The 27910-nt window shown below is 40.4% G+C and overlaps 1 protein-coding gene across 2 annotated transcripts; it reads left to right on the forward strand.

Moving 5' to 3' along the window:
• Window positions 1-18: 18 nt before the first annotated feature.
• Window positions 19-27673, forward strand: LOC119558813 (protein dead ringer-like). 2 transcript variants are annotated; one of them, XM_037872079.1, is made up of 11 exons: window positions 19-672; window positions 12849-13015; window positions 13080-13230; window positions 13739-14087; window positions 14152-14267; window positions 18745-18817; window positions 22356-22539; window positions 22905-23052; window positions 23131-23633; window positions 25169-25803; window positions 26489-27673. In XM_037872079.1, exons 1-11 carry the CDS (start codon window positions 586-588, stop codon window positions 26824-26826), a joined length of 2751 nt encoding a protein of 916 aa, XP_037728007.1. In that variant the 5' UTR covers window positions 19-585; the 3' UTR covers window positions 26827-27673. The 2 variants fall into 2 exon arrangements, with proteins under 2 accessions (XP_037728007.1, XP_037728008.1); XM_037872080.1 differs by having other exon boundaries at window positions 14167-14267.
• The last annotated feature ends 237 nt before the right edge of the window (window positions 27674-27910 follow it).

Here is a 27910-nt window from a genome sequence, read left to right on the forward strand (position 1 = left end):
ATTCAGATCGATTTGGACTACGGAGTGGACGAGACCGAGACTCTATGCCCAATTTGAGTTCCGTGAGCGTCGATCGTGCGGTCGCATAACGGCTTTTCAAATGGACACATAACTTTTAATTAAATACCATCAGCCAAGTGGATTAATAACAATCGTGTCCTGTGTGTGTGTGAATGTGGTGATTAAAACTCTTGATTTAAGATTAAAGTGAGAAAAGAAACCCTCAGATAGAGCTTATCGCATTAAGCAACCGCAAATAATTGCAAATTGGCAGCTAAACAAACAGAAAGGCATAAAATCCAAGTTAACGGTTCTTAAGCGCACTCTCCATTTCGCCAACAAGAATAAAGAATTATGTGTGATAGGATAAGACGATCCTAAGATCATAAGAGATAACGGTTCGCGCGTACCAAAAATCAAATGCAGTCCGCAAAATTAATGCCATTTGGAAGCTGAAAACACAACAAAAGTGAGCTGTGCTAAGATAATACATAACTAAAGAATTATATCGCGGGTGATTACCGATCCCAAGATCGCTTGTCAACCGGAATATTCGCTATATTTGTGGTATTCGTAATATTCGTAATGCAACTGCGAGTGCACCCTACTATGGACTGTAGCGGTCGTTCAACCAGCAATATTGAACGAGATTCTGATCTGGGAGACGATTTGGTAAGAAAAACGATATAAACACCATATTATAGATAGAGAGCACTTAGTACAATCCAAGTTTAAGTAATACAAAGAATTCTCCACTTCCTTATGGTGATATATAAGGTTTTTTATTGCGAATTGATCCTTAAATATCAGTTACTAATATGTTTTCTAATATATTAGAGTACTCTTTCCCTATGGCTATCACGATGCATCAAAGTATTTCTCAATCAATGATCACTTGACATGGTAATTAGTAAGTTATATGGCATTTATAGCAATTTTGATCATAAATTTAATTGACATAATTGCATCAATAAAAGTTTAATAATCGACAAGTGTTCAATAAAATGAATAATTCACTACCAAATTGTATAGTACTGATATGATATAATGATGAATGAAAATAAATAGTTGTTAAAAATTTAACTATGATAAATTTACGTAATTGTTTATTGTCCCTCTTCTGATGATTTTTACAACCATCATCTTCTAATGAAAAAAAATGTTTTCCTACAATTTTTCTTAGACACGCCCCAAGGTGTGTATTTCACCAAATGAAATTTGTCAAGCATCAAAATTAATAATGTATTCAACCTTTCATCTAGCCATTATATATAGAATTTGATTTGTTTTCCACTCGACCATGCGGTAATTTGAGTAACTAATGCATCAATATCCATTTGCCACGCGAAAAATATTACTTAGTCTTCTAGGTGAATGGAAAAGTGTGACAACTGAAGGGGAAAATATATAAATCGATCTATAAGAAAACAGGGGTATAAAAAGAATTCCGATTTGCCGACGGCACGTGGAAGATATCTTTGCCATCAACAAATGACGCAAAACTTTTTATGCCATCATGATCTCTTGTTTGGGTAGCAACTTATACTTGAGTTTTTGTTTTACTTTTTTCTGATCGAAAGCAAAAACAATACCTGCAATTGGACTCACATTGTTTGCAGATGATTCAAAACGTAATTATAATGTTAAAAAATATGTTGATTCAATCGAGGCTGGGAGAAAGGGAATACGAAATCGGGGGGAAGATGATATTTTGGCGTTTCTGTTTGCCGGAGAGCCGTTAAAAGGTGACATGCTAAATGGTCGCATACAAGACGGTTATTATACAGACCCACTCACATATATACTCACACGTTGATCGAGCTAAGTGCATAACATACTCATAAACACAAATAGATTCATCTGTTTCGGGGACCGAGATCTTGGGATCCCAAGATCCCGTTCACAATTTCCACCGATTGAAAGATCTCTTTCAATTCAAGCTCTTTGATGGCGTTCATATGTAAATAAATTGTTCAAATATTTGCATTATTTGTTAGTACCTTAAATGAATATTAAATGGGTTTTATAGCCTTTTAGGCCTTTCGGCCATTCGCTTTCAGGTATATATGTGGGTATAGGTATGCAGCTTCATCGCATCTTCTTCAATTCAATAAAACTCTTGTTAGTTTTTTTTTTCAGCCCCTTTGTTTTTCTTTCATTTTTATTATTGTTAATAGACATTGCCGGCTCGATCAACAATGAGCCAGACTTTATATACACTCACTGCCGGCCGGCTATTTACATAATTTTTAATAGCCTCGCTTTTGGCCAAGAAGACGGGCCGGGATGGTCTGTGCAAACAATCTCGGAACTCAGATCCATTCGTCATTCGTCATCTGAGTGATCAAACCTCGATGTTATTCCCTTCTTGGCTGGTGTTAATTGAAGGGTTCCTCAATTGAATGACCGCATGTGGGTGCTGTTTAATTAACCCCACGAAGCCGACATGCTGGTGTCATTCGCACATCCGATCCGAATCGCGTTTCTATTCAAATCAAATCCTGCGGCCACTCGCTCGGATTTTCGACTCAAAAGTCACGATTAAACAATAATGTGGGCTGTCAAAAAGTCATAAATTCTCGAATGAAACCAAGTCGTGCCCAACGGTCCATGCCCCATGGACGATGCCCAGCATCGTCGTCATCCGAGCAGCACTTTAATTACTTGGGTTAAACGCAGAGTTTAAAATTATTGCCGAATTGCTGTCTGTAATTTTTGAATCGTTTTTAAATTAAATCAAGCCCGCGAACATGACTTGGGACAATTGAAAATCGCTCGCTGGCTTTCGATTCTGGATTTTGGATTCTTGATTCTATGCGAAAGGGGATTCATTTTACTGACCACTGCACGTGCTCCGGGCAGAGTTCCCACATTAAATCACATGGGTCTCGTTTTGGGTTGGGGAAACCCCCCGAAATCTCAGTGGTTGTTAACGGCTTGGGTGGTGTTTGCTGGTGCTTGCACTGATTCACACTTTGCCTGGATTTTGGGCGGCATTTTCCATATTTATTTATGACCATTTTTATGTGGTGGCCCCTAAGTTGGGAAAAGTTATTAATTTAATTATGGGAATTGGGAGGAAAATTTAATTTTATAGAGCTAGTTGGTTTCATATTTTTTTGAAATACTAAAACGTTTAAGATATTTAAAAGCGATTTAACTCAATTACTATAGGATAAAAATTTATATTTACATTGTGAATAACTTCTATCTAATCATATCTTGTTGTTGCTTAATCAAAATAATAATACAATTATGTGGTATTCTTATACTATCATAATTAAATAAATTATTTTTATATTTTCAACTTTGCACATTATTGGCAAATTTTTTTGGCATACGTCTGTAATATTTTTTGCTTATTTCCGATAACAATCGGATCAAAATTGACAAGTATGCAAAATCCGAGGTCTACTAGATAAAAATATATATTTGTACTGTGAGTAACTTTTATCGAATCATATCTTGTTGCTTAATCAAAATAATTATACCAAAATGTGGTATTCTTATACTATTATAATTTAATAGTAATATTTAAACATACTATTTTTATATTTCCAACTTATCTCTCGAAATATGAAACGAAATATAAAGAAAATATATAACCTCCATTAAATTTCAGTGCTTTAAAATGTTGTTTTCAAAATGATTTACCTGGCTCTGAACAGGTTAACTGTTTCACACTTGGGTGATTGAAAAGCGAGCCACATTGGGCTGCTCACACCCTCTTCGGGCCCCCCTTCGAGACCCTTCCCCTGCGCCCCTGGCCGAAGAAATCATTTGGGTCGGACGGGCAGCGGCACCTGTTATAATTTGTTTGGCTTCTTGTACGCTGACAGGCAACGATTTTTATTAAATTCTTTCTGGGGGCTCTTTCTGCTCTTCTTCTTGCATAACCATATAGCAGGGAAAATATTTGATTAAGTATCTAGTGGGGGCCTTTGGGGGATGACATGTCCCTGACTCTCTCCCCTCCCATTTTTTATTTTATTTTTTTGTATTTTTCTGGTGGCGCTTTCAACCGCAATGACAAACGAAATTTGTTTTGCTTTTAGTTTCTTTGCGAGGCGCGAACTTGAAACTGGCCAAAAGGGGGGATATGTCACGTCATTCGGATATATATTTAAAAAAATTTAATTTACTACAAATGCAATTTACGGCATACAAAACTGCATGGCGACAAATGTCAGAAAAACACATATAAAAACGAAAAAAAAAAATTAAAAACAGCGCAATAGCAGCAGAAAGAGCTCGTAAAAAATATGATTATTATTGGTACTATTACAGTTCGCGCTTTTCGTATTGTTTTTAATGAATTTATGAATTATTTTGCCAACCATAGCTAATAAAACTGTTAATTGGATTTTTCCAGTACAGCTGCCGATTGCGAAAAAGGGGCAAGAAAAACGAATTGCGAATCGCAAAACAAAATGTGAATTTGCGAGGGCACGAATTGCGAATTTCTGAAGGGGAAGAGGGTTGTTTGGTGGAGTGGATAAAAAGTGTATTTATCATCGCGCTAATAAAAAGTCTGCCGTCTCTTTTATACCATATATCGGTCTCCCTCTTGCTAAATACAAACAAAAATGGGCGTGCCAAATGGCCAAGGAGAAAATCGCGTAAGCCTCAACAAATTGAATAACCAAATTGGCAAACAAAAAGTTTAATTTAACACTAAAAACATCCTTGTTTAATGTTTGGCTGTTTTCCTCAGTTCACACCTGAACACCCCTGGAATTTGTGTATAATGAAGCCAAACAAAAGCAACTGAAATCAATACGTAATTATTATCGATTCCTAAACGAAGTCTTTTTGTGGAATATCAGAAAATTAAATCATACAAATTGGCTGTTGTTCAAAGGTAAAAGAAAATGCAATTAATATGGGTATGGTTGAAATATTGGTTTCTATTGTCTACGAAGATTTATCCATACCATAACATAAAAATGCTTTTACCTTAGATCATTTTATAAATATATTTCATTATTATAATCGATTTTCTCAGAGAAAAATAAAGATAAAAGGTTATTTCATTCAACGATTATATAAACTGAAATTTGAAAACGAGATACATTTTATTGATCTCAATTTTTATGATACTCAATTTCGGTTTTTAAATGATTTAGTTTCAAAATTGTAGTAATATTTTCTAACAAAATTCTTTGGCATTAAAATAGTATGGTAATAATATTACTCTTCCAAATAAAACAACTACACTCCAAATTGTTTTTTGCAAAAATCTATTAAAACCCAATATTTTTAGCAGACCTTTTTACCACGATAAAAGTTTTTCTGAATCGTGGACCCATCACAACCGAACTATTGTGCTTAGTAACATTCCCTGATTAACAATGGTGGAAAGTGCGGTCTTAGAAAACTTTCTTTATGTGGCGACACCCAGTCATAAAACAGAGATATATTTCGGGCAGGCGACTGTAACAAGCCTCGGTGCCCCCGCCAAGCCCTCCTCCGTTGGGATCCAATAAAGTGGGCTCTTTGGCGTCCAGACAGTCCGTCAAAAGACGAAGAGACCAAGAGGCCAGAGGACAGGCGGACTTGCAGGCTGGCCAGGGCAATAAAATAATGCAGTTTTTAATTATTGCCGCCTGCAATCGAAGCTAGACGCAGTGAATCCACCCCGGAGAAGGAAAAGGAGACGGAGGGCAGTCAAAGCTCTGGAGCTTCGAGAAGTACGACTTGGACTTGGTCTTCCAGTAAAAAATCCAGACCCAGACGCAATGGGCGTAGGCAGTTAGTGGCAGGAGGAGCAATTGTTCCTTATAGAGCATTTACAAATTGGTTGAAAACCTTTTTGATAAAATTTACTGTTCTTTGATAGGTTTTTCAATAAAACCAGGGAATTATACCAGTTTAATCTATAAAAAAAAATGTTTTTCCCAAAACTTATCATTATAGATGCATTTTTCTTTCTTTTTTTGAAAAATATAAAAATTTTTTTTCAAAACCCTGAAAAATCTATATACATATCTTATAAACATGCAATATCATGAAGCTGTGATTATTAAAAATTTTGAAAGGTTATCCAAGGAGCTACAAAATATAAAAATCCTATATATTTTGTGTATGATTATTTAGTACCATCATATATTGATTTCTGGTTTTTTTTGGCTTGCTGATCCCCTTCGAAAACAATATTTTAGCAGCCCCCCAATTGAAAATCCTGGCTACGCCCTTGGCAGACGTAGAACCCAGCCCAACTATTGCCGTTTAACCGTTGCGTTTTTCTCCTCTCTCCCCTGTTGTTGTTTTTGTCGTTTTTTTAACCGGTTTCGTTTTTTGTATTTTTTATTGTTTACGCGAAATTTTTCGTCTGCCCGCCGCGCTCATTTTACATGGGCGTGCGTGCCAAAAGGGATAAGGGGGTGTTATGGCCAGGGGGGTGGTGGTGTACGTATAATGTACAGCCAGCGCCATTATGTTTTGCCCGTGTATTTCTGTGTGTGTGTGTTTGTTGGCCCGTTTTTGTTGTTTCCATTTTTATATTTTATTCGCTTTATTTTTTCCGCTTCGACGCTTGGCGAGCGAATGAAATCGCGTTTGTACGCACACACACACGGCGTATCTGTGTGAGTGCGCGCGGGCATGTAGTACATGGATATGTATCTTTCAGATACGTTTTGCATTTTAATTTTATTTCCATGCTCTCGTTGCCCGAAGACCACGTTGCACATGTTTGTGTCCCTTTTTACACATTTTATTTTCAACTTTTTCATTTTTTTTAGCCGCTGGCTTGCAGTTCTTTCCATTGCAGTATTCTGCTGCAGTTGCATCGCGTTGAAATACATAATTCGCCACGGGGTGGATGCGTAAATGGGCAATTCTTATTTATATATATTTATTCAGTTATAAGATCCAAGCACATGTGCCGGGCGAAAACAGAAAAACTGAAAGAAGAAACCAGCTTAAGGGGTTGATTGGTATATAAAAAATAAGTCTTTGATGGCTTGTTAACGGCTCGGTTTAAATAAATAATAATGGCTTAGAATCTTGAATCTGGCTTGAAGTCCAATTAGCAGATTTGTCTATGGATTAATTCCTTATATAGAGGCTCTCCCGAGATCGCGCTTAATCTCCCGCAGACGTAAGACCAAGGGGGCAAGATGGAATTTATCTCGGGAGGGCATCATGTCATCCAAGATTATGATTTTGACAGATATGAAGATATGACATATGAATGCCTAGGAAACTATTTTTATAGACGAAATATTTGTCAACATATGTTCGTAACCTTACACTTTGGTCTGCCTGCCATTAATGTGGTAACTTAAAAGTTACTAAAGGGATTCTAATTTTAGTTATTATATAATTTTAATAATTTATTAAATAAATGTGTCAAAGCAAAATTATTTATAATACTTTCAAAATTAATTTTTTAACAAATCGGCAGAGATACGGAAATCACTTTACGTTGTTTTGAATTACATAAATACAACTTGCACAACCTTACTTATATGTATAACTACTTTAAGATAACCGAGCATTTTTAATTTGCTAAAAAGATATAACGTAGTACGTATTTTTCAGAATAATTTAATAAAATTTTTGATCACATAATAGGTATGTGTTGTTTTTCGAACCTGTAACTTACTAAAGAGTATTCCTTCGAATATCTTTTCCCTCATTGTATCTTGTTTTTAAAAATACTTCAAACAATATGCACAATTACCCGTCTCAAGATTTGAATAAAGACGAACATAATAAACTTAAGACGCCAGTACGCCCCGAACTGATCCTCAAATGAGGGTCCCGGCGAACCCACTTGAGTCATAAGGACATTAGGCGAGTTCGGGCTAAAAAATAAGGAAGAAGAACAACAAAAAAACATGGAAATTCAGTTGTAAAACCGGCGACTCGAGCCACAGATACAGATACAGATGCGGATACACATGCTCGCCGGCTCGTAATCTTAATCCTTCACACAATAAACGCCCCTTAGATGGGCTGCTGTATTTGTACTTCATAGGATTCTCTCTTCTGGTAGCAATATCCTGATCCTGTTTGCCGGCAGCGCCCTTCACAGCTTCGTTTCAGGATTGTCGCATTATGGGTTTTCGAGCGGTCGCAGCGGTTCGTCCCTTTGTTTTAAATTAGCACGGCATGTTGCACATACGACCTCCGTCCGTTTGTCCGTCCATCTGTCCGTCCGCTTGTCCGTTTGTCCGTATCTCAAACCTTCGAAAACTGCCAGCAATTTCCTACAAATTTGTCATTGACAAAACATATCGTACAGCGAATAGAAATTAGGTAAATTGCATTTGTGGTTCCCAGTACTCAATGCAATGATAATAAATTTAGATAAATTATTTCCAGCTACTTCTATCGAAAATGTAATGTCAACACTAATTAGCGATAAAAAGAGGGGATGCGGGGCGAAAACTGTCTGTGGCAAATAAATTAAATATTTTACCTATACAGGCCACTCAGATAGTTGCCTCCGTCTGCGTCTGCGGTGCATTGAAAGCTATTAAAGTAAATTGCACAGGTGCTGCCCCCTCAAAACCCCACAGACCCATACCCATATCCATTTGTTTTGTTCGGTTTTGAAGTAGTATCTCTATCGTACATATGTACGGCCGAGTTTTCCTCATTGTCTGTGGGTCTAATTGCGATTTAATGTCTAGCCTTAGCAGTTGCAGTCTTCGGTTTTTAGCCAGCGATAACAGTAGCGTTTTATCAACGCAGAAATTAATGGAACTAGCGTGTCCCCCGACCAGGTGGGTGCCTATATAGCCACATCTGTATATATGTATATAGTACGGATAGTACACCTCCATTAGTCGAGTTTTTCTGACTGTGCGGGTGTTTTTCCCGCCATCCATTTCCATTGGATGTGACTTAATGCCTTCCAAGTGGAACACCTTATCGCTTCATGGTGATTTATGCGACGCCTATTACGACTATATTTTCCCCGGAAGCTCTCCCAATATTCCTATGAAATTCCATATCTGGAAGAGGCATTGTTGCGCTGATTTTGATGCATTTCTTTCTTTTGGAACCTTATTTCCAGGTATTTAAATTGGATCTCTAATTAGAAAATTCGCTTAAAGAAAACTTGGTTAACAAAGTTCAGAAAACTTGGTAACAGCTTTTTAATACTGTTTTAAAGTACTTTAACGTTTGCGAACTTTAAAAATAAAGTTGCGTTAATAAATAAGCGATTTTCCGGATTTCTTGGTAAATGGTACTTGGCTTTATTTTTTCATATTAATGATACCCGATAATGGTTTTTATAATTAAAAAACCGACTTTCATGCGTAAACCCCTTCAAAAACTTATGGTTTCATCGGCTTTTAAATTCTCCCATAATTCCGAAAAGCCTACTTTGTTACCTTTTTAATGAATATTTTAAATAAATTGCATGTGTACGCTCTTTGAGCAGCCAATTGCACTTCCATCTGCCGATCCACTTGCAAAGGCAACATTAAAGCGGCACAAATTCGTTGTGCATTAATTAGACATTTTATAGGTGCAAGTTGGTATGGCCTGCATGCCGTTTTCCGTTGGCTGTTGGCTGTTGGTTGTTGGATGTTGGCCATTGGCGGAGCACAGACCACAATTCTGTTTGGGCCTGGTCAACAGCCGACCGCAACTGAATCGACGAGGTCCAGAGGAGCATACACATACTCTTAGGTGCATATATATATGGCTGGGCCCGAGCATCTGCCTGTATTTCGCATGGCTTCGATAAGTTACATTAATTTGATATACACACACTGGCAAATATAAGCCAAGTAACCACCAAGTAGAGTTAACTAACCAACCAAGCCGGGTTAAGTCGAGTTCAGCTACCAAGATGCGAGGGGTGATCAATAAGCTTCGGGGTTTTTGGATAATGTAACCTAAAAACTTCTTTAAATTTATAAATTGCTTTAAAATGTAGTATATTTAAGGTGTTATGCCGAGCTCAATAAACAAACTATTTATACCCGTTACTCGTAGAGTAAAAGGGTATACTAGATTCGTCGGAAAGTATGTAACAGGCAGAAGGAAGCGTTTCCGACCCCATAAAGTATATATATTCTTGATCAGGATCACTAGCCGAGTCGATCTAGCCATGTCCGTCTGTCCGTCTGTCCGTCTGTCCGTCTGTCCGTCTGTCTGTCCGGATGAACGCTGAGATCTTGGAAACTATGAGAGCTAGGCTATTGAGATTTGGCGAGCAGATTCCTGAGCTTCTTACGCAGCGCAAGTTTGTTTCAGTAGAGTGCCACGCCCACTCTAACGCCCACAAACCGCCCAAAACTGTGGCTTCTACAGTTTTGATGCTAGAGTAAAAATTTAAACTGAAATGAATTGTTCATAGCAATACCTATCGATTGACCCAAAAAAAAGTTTGCCACGCCCACTTGGACGCCCACAAACCGCCCACAAACTTCAAAAAATCGTAAATATGAACGCGGATATCTCGGAAACTATCAAAGATAGAGTATTGGAATTTCAGATTTAGATTCCGTAGCTTTGTACGCAGCGCAGGTTTGTTATGCGAATATGCCACGCCCACTCTACCGCCCACAAACCGCCCAAGCCTGTGGCGCTCAAAATTTTTATGCTAGATAAAAAATTTTAACTGAAATGTATTGGTCTCGTCAATACCTATCGATTGATCCAAATAAAAATTTGCCACGCCTACCCTAACGCCCACAATGCTTAAATCTGTATTCCGCCGGTAGGTGGCGCATTTAAATCTCGCTTTGCTGCTTGCATATCTCCATTTACCTTTGGTCCCTTTAGCTGAGTAACGGGTATCTGATAGTCGAGGTACTCGACTATAGCGTTCTTCCTTGTTTTATTTCTAAGTTTTTAAAGCAGTGGTCATCAGCAGAAAAAGGGCTGGTGGCCCGCGGGATGGGAGCACCGAGCATTCCTGTTATAAAGCGACCACTCTTGTAAAGCATTCCATAAAAAATGTATCTATTGACTTAAAATCTTAAGAGAAGAGGCCTAACTAATTTCATTTTCTTCAAAATTATATTTTTTTTATATTTTCCGCACTTTAAAAATTAAATATTCCGAATTGCGCGTTAAAGAACCATTCCGATTTTGAAAGCCATTTTTTAGAGACCTGACAACATCACCATAATTATTTCGACCGCAACTGTGTGTGGAAAGGCACATGCAACATTTTCGCCATAGAAGCGGTATGCATTCGCGCCAACTTCAAAGAATTCCGGGAACTCGGTTTCTCTCTGGTCTATGGCATTGTCTATGCCTTGGTTTTGGTTGCATTTATGATTATGCCAAGGCGACACCAGTGTGGTACACTAGTGTACCACTAGTACCAGTACCACCAAACAGCCAGGCGATAAATGTTGAACACACTCGCAGATCCAGCAAACATATATGCACACACTATATAAGACTGGCTTACTTTGTTTGGACCCCGGTTGCTCCATCTCCATCTCCATCTCCATCTCCACCTCCTTCTCCTGCTCCCCCGATGGCTGTGTTTAAATTGAAAATTCCCGATTTGCACACAGTCACAGATGCGCTTAATTTGCACCTCTCCAAATGCATAAAAACCAAGAAGCCGTGATGGAGTTGCATTGGAGTTTTACTGGAGTTGAAGAGCTGGCCACGGAGCACCATGGGTGAAGCTAAAGACCCAGTCGCAGTTGGTGACTTCAACACTCTCGGCCATGCGTGGCGGACTTCTTGGCAAAGAGTCACGGCTGGCAGAGATGGCTCTGCCGGCCAGGAGCGGAGCTGCAGGAATCCCCCCTTGGCCCACCCAAAACGGCCCTGGAGTGCCAACGACTGATTGCCGTTTTGTGGGTCTGCCATTGTTAATTTATTAAGTGGTTACCTTTGTTGTCACCCCGCCGGAGGAAGTGGCTTTCAGTTGCTTTAGTTGCTTTCAATTGAAATTGCGCGGCGTGGCTTGGTTAATGTGGCTCTTAGCTCTCGGCACATGCCATAAACCAGAATCGAGGGGCCTGTGAGTCAGCCAGATGATCTCCCCAGCTAGACCAATGACCACTGCCCACGCGGTGTGATCCCAGGAAGATTCGAGTGTCGGAACATCGATTCTGATTGTAATTCTGATTCCGATTTGCCGCTTGACAAAGTATCTAGATTAACGCTATCCCAGCAGGCCGCTTGTTGACATAAGCGCCGCCATTAATTCCCCATCAACTCAAAGGGGTTTCTTTGTTTTTGGTTTGGAGTGCACTGAAAGAAAATTAATACTCAGATAACATTAACAATAATATGTTTTTATTATTTTTAATTGCAACAAAAGTAAGTTAGGAGATAATGTTGAATTTCTGGCCGAATATTAAAAGCTTAGAAATGTTCTCAATTTTTATATATCGTTGGTAACATATGAAGACGCTAAATTTTTAACTGTATACTTAGGAAAAAATTACTCTTAAATTTATTTTCTTGATCTTAAAATACATAAGTCAAGATCGACTCAATCTCATATTATTAAAATCGATATGAGGTTTGCGAAACTACTTTCGACTCGAAAATCTAAATCGAATCCATTGTCATCTCTATTTCAAGATCGCTTCGTCTTGAAAAATCAAACTCAAGAGTACTTTCGACTTGATTTTAGGAAAGTTCCTTCATATGCGAATGATCATATTGAGAACTATTGAGCTTGGCTTTCTTTTACTCTTAACTTTGCTTAGTCTAGATAAGCATTAAACAAGGATGCTTATAATTTCTTAAATCTGAAGAATTTCTTAAGAACCATACTGTTCTAATTTCTTAAATTAATAGATCCACATGAGTTTCTAAGACCTATAATTGATTTCCACACTAATGCTTTGGTTACCAAAATACTTATCTAATTTCCAAATTATCTGTTTTTTTTCCCGGTGCAGTCACATGGTGATCGAACGGACGACGAGATGCGCGACTGCGACTCCGTGGATGGGGAGCACCATCAGCTGAGCGCCAAGGCGGCGATTGCGGCCCGCTTAAGTCACACAGTTTCCGGCGGAGGAGGGAACTTCGCCAGTCCCGAGCCACAGACCGAGTTGCCCCTGAGGTGAGTGACTGCTCCTGATTAATGTCCTCGATGCGGAGGTGCAATAATCCCCATTTTCTCACAGCCATCACCATCAACTGCCGCCAAATCATCCGCTCAACGCTCTGGGCAGCTTCATGGGCATCGGCGGTCTACACAGCATTCCAAATCTGCAGCACAGCGACGTGCTCGAGAAGCTCAAGATGCAGGTGCGCGACATGAAGGTGGGACTGATGGTGAGTGTCTATAAAATAGTCTTATATATAATATGACAATACTAGTTGTAAAAAACATTAGCCGAAAATATCTTTTAAAAGAAAATAGTCCAGCCTACAATAGTTTTGATTGATATATAGTTTAACACTTAAATTTTTGATGAGATCATAATAATTACAATATCAATATAGCGCTTTTTTATAATAGAAATATATATATAGATATTTCTAATTTTAGAAATTAAAATATAATGATTTAGTGTTAATAGAAAGCCCTAATACTTCAAATTAGTGCCTTAAAATGATTTATGTAAAACAGATTTATCCTTGTATTTATTGTAACAGATGTGTGATTTGGACATATTAATGACTTGATATTAAAATATTGCTTGGGAAAAAAATTTAAAAATTATCTAAGACTTGATTTTATTTAAAAGCTGAAAATGTACAGATCGTATGTGAGTTTTAACTCCAAATTGTAAAGTTTTTGGAAAAAATACCCCTGATAAATCTGATATTTTAACCGCAGGAACAGGATTACGCGGCTGCAGCTCATGCGGCGGCTTTCGGGGCCAATATGCTGCCCACGACCATCAGCTCGGGATTCCCGCTGCCCCACAATTCGGTGGCTGCGGCGGCGGCGGCTGCCTCCTTTGGCCACGTGACCTCGGCGCCCAGTGGTGGAAACGGGAACGGGAGCAGCTACAACGGAGGCACCACCACCACGCCCAGCTCCAATCCGGCCACAACCAATGGAGGTGGCAGCAGCGGACCAGGAGGAACCGGAGGATCCGGCGGAGGAGGAGGAGGTGGAGGAGGAGCAGGTGCCCACCAGTTCTCGTTTGCATCCCCCACAGCAGCGCCGAGCGGCAAAGAAGGTTGGTATCTAATCTATCGCGTGGCAGCCGGCGATCCATTTGTGTTGTTAACTGTTGCACTCAGCCCGCCACTTTGCAGCCAATTCCGCATCCAACTCGTCGACGTCCAGCGAGGCCTCCAATTCATCGCAGCAGAATAATGGATGGAGCTTTGAAGAGCAGTTCAAACAAGTCAGACAGGTTAGTAGAGTTACTGGAGGAGTAGTAGGGGGGGTCCGGGTTCGAGTCCAGGTCCAGTCAATTGAAATCGACAAAACTGTGTGTAAACAAGATGCAGGCAAGCTATCAATTAACGACTAATAGCCAGAGCATCTTAACCCATTCCCATTCCTTAACCATACCCAATCCCAATCCCAATCCCACCTGGCCAAAGGGGCTCGAAACCAGTTGGAAGATGCTGCGGATCTCGTTTCGGCGGATCGGCACGGTTTATGTTAGTGCCGCCTTGAGGCGTTCCAGGCGATACGATAGTTCCGGTTTGCAATTGAGCAATTAATGAAGCCCCTTTTCCAGGGCGTTAATTTGGTGAGAAAATGCTATGGCTATGGCATAGTAGCATCCCCCGGCATGTGAGGTCCAGATGCGATGACCAAGAGCAATTAGTAGGCCCAAAATCCCAATCCCCTCGCATTTTCGTATTTCTCGAGAGCAGTGCACAATTTTAGTTTGGTCCGGTCATTAAATGTGGTTGCCAAAATCGAGATACAGATACATATATGGGCACTGTGTGAACCTCGACAGCTTTTGGCTCGGGTTTTTGGTCTGGTTTGGTTTGGTTTCGTTTGACTCGTCTCGCTTGGGCCATAAAAACCGAATTTCGATTAACTTTAAATGCTCTCACTCCCTTTCGGCCAGCGAGCTATCCATCAAACGGAGCCCGCATTCTCTATGCACTATAAAAACTTTGACCCTCGCAATGCAATGCAAAAGATACTTATGTATCTCGCGGCTGTGGATCTGTGTATCTGTAACTTCACGCTTAACACCTTCGCTTACACCGTGTGCGGGGCTCTTGAATGATGATGATGTGCTTGCAGAAACCGGCTGGGAAGGTATACCTATATATATATACCTAAATCTCCCCTTATCCCACCTCCAACTTGCTGTTTTTTCTGTAGGTGTCGAATAAATCCCTCGCCGCACATTCAAAATGGCTGTTTCGCTCTTTCATTAATTGTGGAAACGAGACGAAACGTTAATTATGTTAATTGAAGCGATAGCTGCGACTATGAAAAAGGCCATTTTGAAAGAGTATCGCACAGATACGTTCATTCATTCGCCGGCTACTCAGCCACTCAGCCATTTGCCTTTCCTTTCCCCAAATTCAAATTCAAATACAAACACAAAAACGCTCTGATTTTAGTTCTCAGTCTTGGCCATCAGTCAGATAGTCAGCCAGTCACCCAGTCAGCCATCCATCCATCTATCTATCTATCTTTATATCCATCCATCCGCAGACGAAGACAACAAGTAAAACAAAAATATTATTTTTGGTACATTTCGCTGCTCATTTCTTGTATTATATAGTTTCTTTCTGCGGCTGCTGTGCTCTCATTAATCAATGTCAATTATCTGTACGTACTGAATAATTATGTTTAATTATAGACCCCAAAGCATTTTCCAATAATATTCTATATTTTATTTCTTTGTACTTAATTCCTAAGGCAGAAAATGAATAGATGTGGACTTGCTGAAGAATTCAATTGTGGGGATTGTGCAATTTCCTTTCAATCCAAAGTTTTTTTTGGCGCGTGTTTTGCCTTTTGCAATTAGCTGATCGACAATTCACTTAGTCATCGTTGAGCTAACGTTCTAAATTCTTTTGAATGGCTAGGGAAAAGATACAAAGTAGGAATTCGAGATTTTTATAAAATTATTTTTCCATGCTTAGAACATAAAACATAAATTTTAATAATTATCTCATTAACTTTAAAGAATTTTTTCTTTAAATTGCATTATCTTAGGATTTTATATTATTATCAGCTTAAAAAATCACAAAATATTATTGCCAAGGGAATATTAAAATGAAAGTCAAAACAAAAAATAAATTATAATTTTATTTGAATTAAAGTTCCAAGAAAATAAAATTTTTGTTTATTACTTAACAAATGTTAATAATAATCTAAAATAACATTTACTGATAGACCTGTAAACCGATTTCATTATAATATGTATTGCGTCTGCTTTTTAAACTATTATCAAGTTGAGGTATCAGCGCTATCAAGATCTAATTAAAATGAGAAGTCAGAGTGATAAATAAATTTTAATTGGCATTTATTCACTGTAAATTGTGAAACTTCATTAGCAGACGAATTCTCCAAAAAATTGTAAGAGCCAACAAATGGAATAAAATATAAAACACATCGAAACGGAAAGTCTGTTCAACACGTTTTTCGAGTAATGAGTGTGAAATTCTTGAATAAATATGCCGGCAACCTGCAGATGTGAATGTATCTGTATCTTCGAGCTGCTTCTGCATTCGGCTCGAAAAATGATGTGTGAGTGCTGGCGGTCGAATTATGCACTCGATACGGCAGGATAACACTTAGGGACCAAAGGCCCTGCAACGGGATCTCTGTCCATATAAATTTTAATGTCCACTGCAGACCTTTTTGCATCCATATGCCAAGGCATCTGTATCTGTATCTGATAGTTATAAATTACACCCACACCCGCGCGCACAAACACAGAAGCGAGGGCAGGCAAAAGGAATTGATCTGGCGAAAATGCATCGGGAGAATTCCCAGAATCAAGGATTCAAATTTCAAGCACCCAGGCAGCGGATTTGTTGGGCACCAAGACTAGGCGACAAATAAGTGAGATTATTTTTATAACCCGAACCCCGAACCCGGAATCCAGAATTCCGAACCCGAAAAACATGTGTGTGTGCTCAGGCAGCATCTTCGATAGTTATAAAAACGATTATGATTGGTCTACAAAAACCCTGTCAGGGGATAGAAATCCTGTTTCTCTGTTTTATAACTTTATTGCTATGGATTTGGGAGAGATATTGGTAGCGCTTAACGGTTTTGCGGCTGCTGTGATGCAAGTTAGGGATCGGAAAATCGGGAGAGATATTGGAAAATGAGAGGCAGGCACAGGTTTGCAACCCTTGTGTGAAAGCGGGACTTCATTTTATGATTATTAATACCGAATACCCCAGACAGGCAGGCAATATCGCACACAGATACAACACATATGTGTGCCTGTGTGAGTGACTATTCAAATGTGTGCGTGTGGCAGCGGCAGCGACGCAGGCAGCATTTCGATCCAGACTCCTGCCACATATTTAGTTGATAAACGACCTTTGATGGCGTTGCATCGTCGCGTTGATCAATGAGATAAAACCGAAGAAATTGGGTTTTTTGTTCGCCAAAAACAAGTGATATATAGTTTTCAAATATACCAAAAGCCGAGCTCAACAAGTGCTAACATGCTTATTTCCGAAGATCAAATACAGGAGGTACAGCCCATATAAAGTGCAATCAGTGAAAAATAACAAAGCCTTTGAGAAACCAAACCAATCCAGTTGAATTTCAATTAATTTATTTTGTGTTTGGCTCAACCCCGAGCGGTATAAAGCCATATACATAAGGATTTCTTTTTTTTTTCGCAATGCTCCTATAGCTCTTGTGGGCGTCGAGCATCATAAAAAATATCCCCAGCCCAGCCAGTTTGGGAAAGAAGCTGGCAGGAGGACTCCGTCTCCGTCCAAAGTCGGGGCTTCGAGTCTGACTTGGTTTTAAATCATTTATGCGAGGAGGTGGGGAGGCGAAAGGAGCTGGAGATGGAGGCAGTTCATCATTCGCATTGACTTAGAATGTGCACCACGGACGGTATAGGGCTTTGGGTCTTCACAACTCCAGCTCGGCGCGTTCGTTTCTTTCTTTTTGCAGTAGGCGGAAAGTATGATGAATTCCGAATTTGATGAGTTCACTCCGATGTTGTCATTAATTCTGAACATACTCGTACTAAAGTTGTGACTGGGGTTTTTCCAGCAAGACTTGGTTCCTGGTGGCAAAGGTCAAAGCATGAGCCGCAGGAAAACCGCAGCAGATAGCGATGATAAATAATAATGTATAGATGGCAGAAACATATGTATCTATGTATCTCCCCCAGCCCCTTTCCACAGTGTGTATATTTCTGGCCCTATCTTTATCACCTAATTATCCATTGTACGACTCACGCTCATTGAGTGTTTCACACTTTTACGAAAACCCAAAAGGAGCAGGGTTGGAGGTTAGGTCAGGGGATTGGTTCTCTATCAACCCCCAGCAAACAATGGGAAAAACATAAAAGGGAGGGTTCCAGAGCAGGAACGAGCTAACACGCGTCTATTGTTGGCCCAACAAAAGGCCAGAAGTGAGCCAAAACTCCATTTTGTGCCAAACCATTGGCCAAAAGAGTCAAGTTGTTGGTTCTTTTGTTGGATTGTTTTGTTATTATTGCGCCCTAATATGATTATAATAGCTCGTTTTGTGTGTTATCTTAGATATGAATGAAAAAAGTCATTGAAAGAGTACGAAATTGATATCGAAATGGTTGCTAAAGATATAAAATTATATTGTTTTGATATTTCCAATTCTATAATTAGGTGGAAAGATCTTAAAAGATATTGTATTTATTATTAAATCTATATTTCTTCTTCTCTTTTTAGCTCTATGAAATCAATGATGACCCCAAACGCAAAGAGTTCCTGGATGATTTGTTCTCGTTTATGCAAAAGCGCGGTAAGTTGCATCTTGCATTGAAGTTTTCCAAGGGGTTACCAGGGATGGTGGTGTAGGGGGACTCTATTGGGGGCCATATCTCGAATCTCGAATTTGCATATCCCTGGCCCAGATGACGGATTGCTGACTCAGCCAGCCAAGTGTTTTTGGGCTCACTCAAATTATGTTAATTGAATAAATTTCTCGGCACTTTGACGTTTGATTTTGAGGAGTGCGAGGGGGCCACGAGGGGGGAGCCATTAAAATATGCAGAAATTCTGGTGAAAAGTGAACCGAGGGACTGAGAAACCGAGAGAAGTAGAGAAATCATTTTGGTGGCTGACTTTTTGTCATTTTGTCACTTCAAATTACTGTCACACTCACACACGAGCAAAGGGGGTACCATATGCATATTGGTACTTAAGTTTTAGAGGCGACTTGCAGCGGCAATCGGAGCAAATGCCTATTTATACATGCGAGTATGCTTTCCTGCACTTTTGTCATTAATTATGGGCATTACCAAATGCGAGGGAAATCGGTGGCGTGCACCCAATACTACTAATGCCTGCCGTGACTGTACTTTTTCCCAATAAATTACACTTCCTGTGGGCATTCCAAGTGCAATCATTAAGCGTCCTGTGGAACCCTTTAAATGTTGGGCGGAGTGTGTTTGCCACCATTGCCTGAAGGCCAACTTGAGAGGGCATTAAATTTGTTTGTATTTGCACAAGTCATATTCCAGAAGAATTGTAGGAGCTACATATATTGTTGACCCAGGGCAAACCTTTATAGAGATAAATTGTGTAAAAGCTTAAATAAATTTAGCTAGATTAATACAAAACTTTATTTTTGTAATGAAGTGAAATTTTTGATATATTTTATATTAATACTTTTAAAAAATAAATTGATTTGAGCAGATTGGTAACCAAAATTACAATTTATTTACAATTTATTAAAGAACTATACACCCGTGAAGTGAGTGTTATTTTTGTGAATACCTAAAAAAGTTTATTCAATCTTTATACCTTTAAAAATGTATTCTTTCAATAGCATAGATTTAATTTTGTTCTTGAAATGATTTCTGAATACCTTACCTTAATTCTTTGAATATTGAAATATTTAAATGGTTCTTAAAATTGTACCGCATAGGAGAATATATAATTCTGTAGGAATTTCGCGCACAAATGTGAAAAAGTAAGAAAAGGAAGAATAATTTCGCAAACCAAATACAAGTTTGTTTCATGCATTGTTTATTTATTTTATGTAATTCCGTATAAGTTTCATACAAAGTATATTAAAAATCTATGCTTTGAATAAACACACTTACACATCTATAGATGCGTAGAACATCTCTGGGGCTTGACAACTTAATGGATTTTAATCTGTCACATGCGTTCAAGTTTTGACATATGCATGCTCACCCGTCGCGGTCACTGTAAAGGGGGTTTTTTTTTTTGGGGCTGGGACAGGGACAGGGCAGGGGCGGAGGTGCAGGATGGGGAAAGGGGGTCGCCTGGGGGAGACTGTCTAAAGTGTCGTCCGCCATGAGAGAAGGAAGCGCCGAAAAATGCGACTCGGGCCAAAAGTATTTCGTGTCCATATGTCTATAACCGAATGATATTGTACAATTGTACAACTAACTAACGGAAATTATGCCATACATATTTCTATATCTATATATATTTAGAGGTGTATAAAATAAATGTGGATCGCTTGCCGTGAGATGTTTGTGCAGCGAAGAGCGGCGCAATTCTTAATTAAAAGACGTCAATCACTTATCAACGCGGTCGCTATTTTCGTAAATATTTCCCAGTGCTCAACGCCCGGGCACATCCACCATCTGAGATTCGGTATCCAACGAGACCTGGGAACCCGCGGAGATCTGGGACCCCGGACCAAATACGACTCCCTCCTGTGCTGCTGGCGTTATGATTTCAGACTCGATCAAGTTTCTTTTAATTTCCATTAAAAACGCCTGACAACTAGGAAAACAAATGCAGCCGAATAAATAAATAGATGTGCGCCCCCAAAAAGAGTTCAGGCTGAAAGCAAACCTAAAAAAAATGTAAAAAGCTGCCAAGAAAAATAATAATAATAAGTCGTCAGTCGGCATGTGCGTGTCGGGAGGAGTAGCGATCGGTTCAGATATTCCTATATTGCCGATATTCAGATAGGATTGCACCGGGAGCCTTGGGCCCTGGATCTCCGATCTTCGATCCGAGTTTAATGATCGATTCGAGTGACGGGCAGCCCGAGTTGATCATTAAATTGCCTTTGATTATGTGCGTCCTCCCCAGTTTTTTGTTTGTGGCTCGTGCAGCGATCGATTTGGATCCAATCTTTTTGCTCTCTGCACATTATAGTGCACACAAATATCCCGACTGGCAGTTGTTCATTTATTTTGTCTTATTCCTTTTTGATACGACGAGCATCACCTCGCCACTCAATTTGTTTATATGCATAAAAAACAAACGTATTTTCATTCAATCAACACGTCCATCAAAGAGTTTGATTGATTCCTTTCGGGCTCATAAAACACAAGGAAAAAGAAACCGAAAGTCGATCGATCGATCGATGGATCGTTGGATCCATGGGGCAGCAACAGGCATTCGGTGATTTGGTATATGGTATTTAGTATTTGGTATTCGGATCGTAAAAAAGAAAGGAGGCCGGGCAGCATTATACAAATTCGAATTACACACGTACAGAGCCAGCAATTATGCAGGTTGATCTGTTTTTTATAACTTTTCGTTTTGGGCCCTAAACGAGAAAAAAAGAGTTGGGGATTTTAAGTACTAAATGGGGAGGGAGATGCTTTGAGTGAAGGATGATATATTATTATGAAAAATTGGTATTTAAAAGTATGTGATTAGGTCCTTAAGTGGACGAAACTTTCTCTACTATAAGATCATGTCCTTAAACTTATCAATATTTATCTTCAAACCTATTAATTTCAAAAGAACCTATAGTTTTACATATGGACCAGGTATTATGAATGATTTCTGTCTTGATATTAGAAAGTGGGATATAGAACTCAATTGAATTTTCTTTCGGTGTGCAATAAAAAGAGGAAAAGCGTTCCAACGGCACGTGAAAATTTGAATAATACAATTTCAATAGCAAATAGAGGCAAATGCCAATGTGTATGATGATGATTAGCTGCCATAAACAGATCAACATATGTACAAACATGTGTATATGGTATTATACAGTAGTGTGTGTTTCGAATCGGGCAACAATTAGGATTTATTTCAGTTTTTATCGGCTTCGGTCTGCACTTTTCAGCTGCTACCGGGGCTACAAGTGTTAATTGCTTCGTGATCGATGAGTGGGAGTGGGATCGTTCGAACTGCTGCAAGCGGGGGAATCTCTGCACTCTATGGGCAAGATAAATCTGTTTTATGGATCTTTAAATCGTGTTTTGCTTGTTGGTGCATTTAACGAGCTGGATGGAAAACATTGCCAAGTGCAAGAACAAGTTTCACAGCGCAAACAACTGATTTTGGGATACGAATGTGTGTGTAGTAAACCCTATTTTCAATCTATCTATATATTGCAGGTACGCCGATCAATCGGCTGCCGATTATGGCCAAATCGGTGCTGGATCTCTATGAGCTGTACAATCTGGTGATTGCCCGCGGCGGTCTGGTGGATGTTATCAACAAGAAGCTGTGGCAGGAGATCATCAAGGGGCTGCATCTGCCGTCGAGCATCACCAGTGCTGCCTTCACCCTGCGCACCCAGTAAGTGGATATACCTTAAGATCCCCATACACCTCAATCCCTTCGATCCCATCCCATCCACCGGTTACCTGCCACGTTGAGCTATGTCCAAGACAAACACAAACACCATCAGCAATGCAAGATGCGGGGCAAACAGAAACCGAAACGGACAATCAAACATTGCAGCGATCAAGCAACAATCGATCAGTGATTCTCTCTCTCTGTGGGATCGTGATTTGTTTGCCTGTCGCTTTCGTATTTACACGATAATTCAACTTAAACAGGACATCAACGTGGAGTTTACCATGGTGCATCTCCCTGGGCTGCAAAAGACATCGCATGTTTGCCGCGCTTATTAATAATTTTATGCATCTCGCATCTTGCAGATACATGAAGTATCTGTACCCGTACGAGTGCGAGAAGAAGAACCTCAGCACGCCGGCGGAGCTGCAGGCGGCCATCGATGGTAATCGCCGGGAAGGACGACGCTCCAGCTACGGGCAGTACGAGGCCATGCACAGTCAGATGCCAATGGTAAGTACTTTGGATCTTAAGGATCTTTTATAGGTCAAGCAATATCTGGTACTCATGTTCGTATCTCCCCCGCCATAGACGCCCATTTCGCGACCCTCTCTGCCGGGTGGCATGCAGCAAATGTCGCCTCTGGCCTTGGTTACCCATGCCGCCGTGGCCAACAATCAGCAGGCAATCAACAATGCCGCCGCCGCAGCAGCCCATCATCGCCTGATGGGCGCTCCGGCCTTTGGCCAGATGCCCAATCTGGTCAAGCAGGAGATCGAGAGCCGGATGATGGAGTATCTGCAGCTGATCCAGGCCAAGAAGGAGCAGGGAATGCCCTCCGTGCTGGGTGGTGCCCATCCCCACCAGCAGCAGCAACAGCAGCAACATCAGCAGCAGCAACACCAGCAGCAGCAGCAACATCAGCAGCAACAGTCGCACCAGCAGCAGCAACATCACCTGCAACAGCAGCGACAGCGATCCCAGAGCCCCGATCTGAGCAAGCACGAGGCACTCAGCGCTCAGGTGGCACTGTGGCACATGTACCACAACAACAACAGCCCACCTGGATCGGCTCACACCTCGCCGCAGCAACGGTAAGTCCAAACATTGATTCAAGTTTGATTGCGATCGCTGGCTGATTTGCAAACTACGATTGCCAAATGTTTTCATTAGCCGTAAGTGGGATTGAACCCCCTCCAACTGGTTTTCACTTTTGCTTTTCTCTGGGTTGAAAATGCGTTGAGAAAATAGTATTTTTTATATTGATTTATCTTTATATTACTGAAAGATTGTCTATGGATCATTATCCCTTAATATTAGAAAATATTTACTTACAAAATAGTACTTTTTATTGATTTTTTTCTATTACTTAAAGATTGTCTATTGATCATTATCCCTTAATATTAGAAAATTTTAACTTAGAAAATAGTACTTTTTATACCCGTTACTCGTAGAGTAAAAGGGTATACTAGATTCGTCGGAAAGTATGTAACAGGCAGAAGGAAGCGTTTCCGACCCCATAAAGTATATATATTCTTGATCAGGATCACTAGCCGAGTCGATCTAGCCATGTCCGCCTGTCCGTCTGTCCGTCTGTCCGTCTGTCCGGATGAACGCTGAGATCTTGGAAACTATGAGAGCTAGGCTATTGAGATTTGGCGAGCCGATTCCTGAGCTTCTTACGCAGCGCAAGTTTGTTTCAGTAGAGTGCCACGCCCACTCTAACGCCCACAAACCGCCCAAAACTGTGGCTTCTACAGTTTTGATGCTAGAGTAAAAATTTAAACTGAAATGTATTGTTCTCATCAATACCTATCGATTGGCCCAAAAAAAGTTTGCCACGCCCACTTTAACGCCCACAAACCGCCCACAAACTTCAAAAAATCGTAAATATGAACGCGGATATCTCGGAAACTATCAAAGATAGAGTATTGGGATTTCAGATTTAGATTCCGTAGCCTTGTACGCAGCGCAAGTTTGTTATGCGAATATTCCACGCCCACTCTAACGCCCACAAGCCGCCCAAGCCTGTGGCGCCCACAATTTGTATGCTAGATTAAAAATTTTAAATTAAATTTTTTGGTCTCGTCAATGCCTATCGATTGATCCAAACAAAAATTTGCCACGCCTACCCTAACGCCCACAATGCTTAAATCTGTCTTCCGCCGGTAGGTGGCGCATTTAAATCTCGCTTTGCTGCTTGCATATCTCCATTTCCTTTTGGTCCCTTTAGCTGAGTAACGGGTATCTGATAGTCGAGGTACTCGACTATAGCGTTCTTCCTTGTTTTTCTTTTTCTTTATATTACTTAATGATTGTCTATTGATCATTACCCCTTTATAATCCTTAAATGAAATGTTATTTTTTTAATTAACAAGAAATTAAGCCAGCCTTGGCAGTCCAAAGTATATATACCCCTACAGATTAAACCATATCATGCAATTAAAATCATATGTTAATAAATACACCAATAAACCCTTTGCAAGGGTAAAAATCCGCCACCTAGATACCTGGCGCCATCTAACTCTCAAAGCTGCTGAGAAGAGCTATAAGAGCGCCCTCTGCTTAAAATGAAAACTATTAAGCATAGACACTAACCATTTCCGTTTCTCTCCACTCTCCACCACAGCGAAGCCCTGAACCTATCCGATTCGCCGCCAAATCTCACAAATATCAAAAGGGAACGCGAACGGGAACCCACGCCGGAGCCCGTGGACCAGGACGACCAGCCCCACCAGCCGCCTCCAGCCAAGCGCGTGGGCAGTGGCCTCCTGCCACCCGGCTTTCCCGCCAACTTCTATCTGAATCCCCACAACATGGCCGCCGTGGCAGCTGCAGCGGGATTCCATCATCCTTCGATGGGCCACCAGCAGGATGCCGCCTCCGAGGGCGAACCGGAGGACGACTATGCCCACGCCGAGCACAATACCACGGGCAACTCGTCCTCCATGAACGATGACAGCGAGCCGCAGCAGATGAACGGACATCATCATCACCACCACCACCAGAGCCACCAGCTGGACAAGTCCGACGACTCGGCCATCGAGAACTCGCCCACCACATCCACCACCACCACTGGTGGTGGCTCGGTGGGTCATCGCCACAGCTCACCCGTTTCCACCAAGAAGAAGGGCGGCGGTAAGCCCCAGAGCGGCGGAAAGGATCTGCCGGCCGAGGACAAGGATACGCCCTCCACTGGCAAGCTCAATCCCCTCGAGACGCTGAGCCTGCTGTCCGGCATGCAGTTTCAAGTGGCAAGGAATGGTGAGTTAATTGGGATGAATTCGAAGGGGGATGGGGAAGGATTTAAAGGATTTATCCTAGACATGTGTAGGGACTATGCAATCAAGAGAGAGTTTTTATTTTGTATTTATTTAAAATCACAAAAGGGATTTTTTTATTGGAAAAGTATTTATAATCACATTTTACTTTATCTTTTTTTCTATTATTATTACCCTAAGCATTATTGGGAAGGATTTAAAGAAGCTATCCAAAAAATGATAGGATAATATTTTAAAATAAAATAGAGTTGATATTTCCTATCTTAGAAATTTGTGGAGACTTTAAAAAAAGTACATAATATTTTAAGCCTTAATTTTTTGAATCCCCATTAATCCAAAAGGCGGTTTTAAGGGACTCATAGGATTTATCCTAGAAATGTTTGAGATCACTAGAAAATAGTTAATATCAATAGAGTTTTAAATTTGTATTGTGTGTTTACAGATAGTTGATAAATATATATAATCACGATGAATAAGGATTTATCCCAGAAATGTTTAGAGATAACTAGAAAATAGTTAATATCAATAGAGTTTTAAATTTGCTTGTAAATCACGATGATTAAGGAAATGTGTAGAGATTATTACAAACTAAAATATAATAAAACGCTTTAAATATTAAATTTATTTTTTAAATATTAAAATTATTTTTAAACCCTTATCCTTTAAAGGAACTGGCGATAACGGCGAACCGCAGTTGATAGTGAATCTGGAGCTCAATGGCGTCAAGTACTCGGGCGTGCTGGTGGCCAACGTGCCGCTGTCCCAGGGCGACACAAGGACGAGCTCACCCTGCCACGCAGAAGGACCCGCCAACGAGGAGGAGCACGAAGAGGAGGAGCCGCCAAAGGCCGCTGAAGAGGATTCGGAGTCCCATCGATCGCCGGTCAAGCAGGAGAACGAGGAGGCCGACCAGGACATGGAGGCTAGCGAGGTCCTTGTGAACGGAGGTGCTGCGGCGGGGACTGGTGCTGCTGTCCCCTTGCTCAAGGATGCCGTGGTCAGCTAGAGAGGAGGATAACCGGACGGCAAGGAAAGGATAGGAATACCAAAGTCATATTTTTCAGAAAAATACAAAAGCAGTTCAACTCACAACACACAAGCACACAGATGCCGAACCCAAATGTACATACACACGCGTGCGGCAGGAGCACAGGCCAAGGAGCACAGGAGCAGGAGCAGGAGCAGGAAGGATGTGGCCATTGTGGAGGCCAGGACAAGAAAAGCGCATTAGGCGCATCGATGTCCACACATACCTATAATATGCAGCATTCATTCAGCACCCGTCCCCCCAACCGAAACGCCGCCAGTAGAGGATCATACAAGTATATATATACCACAAAAGCCTATTTATATGGGATACATGTGTGCTCTATTTCCACATTTGCATAAAAGACAAGCCAGCGAGCGTGCAGTTATCGATAGCCATTACTTACATAAGCGAGTGCATCACTTCGGATACATACAAATATACAACCAATATACCCGTATATATATGATATATGAATTAGGTTACGAGTCCCACAAAACCAATTTGTTTTTAGCGTGAAATCTGTTTTATCCTCCTACGAACTTTCCCTTTTTTTGTGTTAGGCTGCAAGGCTTCTGTACATATCAATCAATACTTAGCTCGTAGACCATATACTATATATTATTATATACTATATATATATTATCGGAACCTAGTCTGTAAGAACACATTCACACATCAGCAAGCATACACACACACCGCTAACACACTTGCATATCCATTATGACCGCATCGTAGACATATTTTAGACATAAAATCAACACAAGTAATAAGCATAAATGTATCTGTCGTAAAATTAAATTGCGCTTTTGGCACCCACACACGATTTCGAATTCGATTTCCAGCCGCAATTTCAACATAATAATAATTACTCCAAAGCCAAGTGGATGGAAAGTGGCGAGCCACAACAACAAATTGATGAGCATATTCTAAGCATAAGCGTTCAATTTATTGAGTAATAATAAATCTATTTAATTTTAGTTCAATACGCATACGAATCTTTGATGGCCCCTGGCTAATTAGCAAACTTGGTCGGGGGCACGAACATATAGTAATTTCTTAG

This window comes from Drosophila subpulchrella, unplaced genomic scaffold (genome assembly GCF_014743375.2).
Source record: "Drosophila subpulchrella strain 33 F10 #4 breed RU33 unplaced genomic scaffold, RU_Dsub_v1.1 Primary Assembly Seq141, whole genome shotgun sequence".
NCBI classification, from domain to species: Eukaryota; Metazoa; Arthropoda; class Insecta; order Diptera; family Drosophilidae; genus Drosophila; species Drosophila subpulchrella.

Excerpts from the sequence above, each read along its gene's own strand:
- LOC119558813 (XM_037872079.1), top strand. The coding sequence starts at position 586 with ATGCAACTGCGAGTGCACCCTACTATGGACTGTAGCGGTCGTTCAACC. Across the intron at positions 22,540-22,904 it reads GCCTTCACCCTGCGCACCCA|ATACATGAAGTATCTGTACC; the intron begins GTAAGTGGATAT and ends CGCATCTTGCAG. Across the intron at positions 23,053-23,130 it reads TGCACAGTCAGATGCCAATG|ACGCCCATTTCGCGACCCTC; the intron begins GTAAGTACTTTG and ends CCCCCGCCATAG.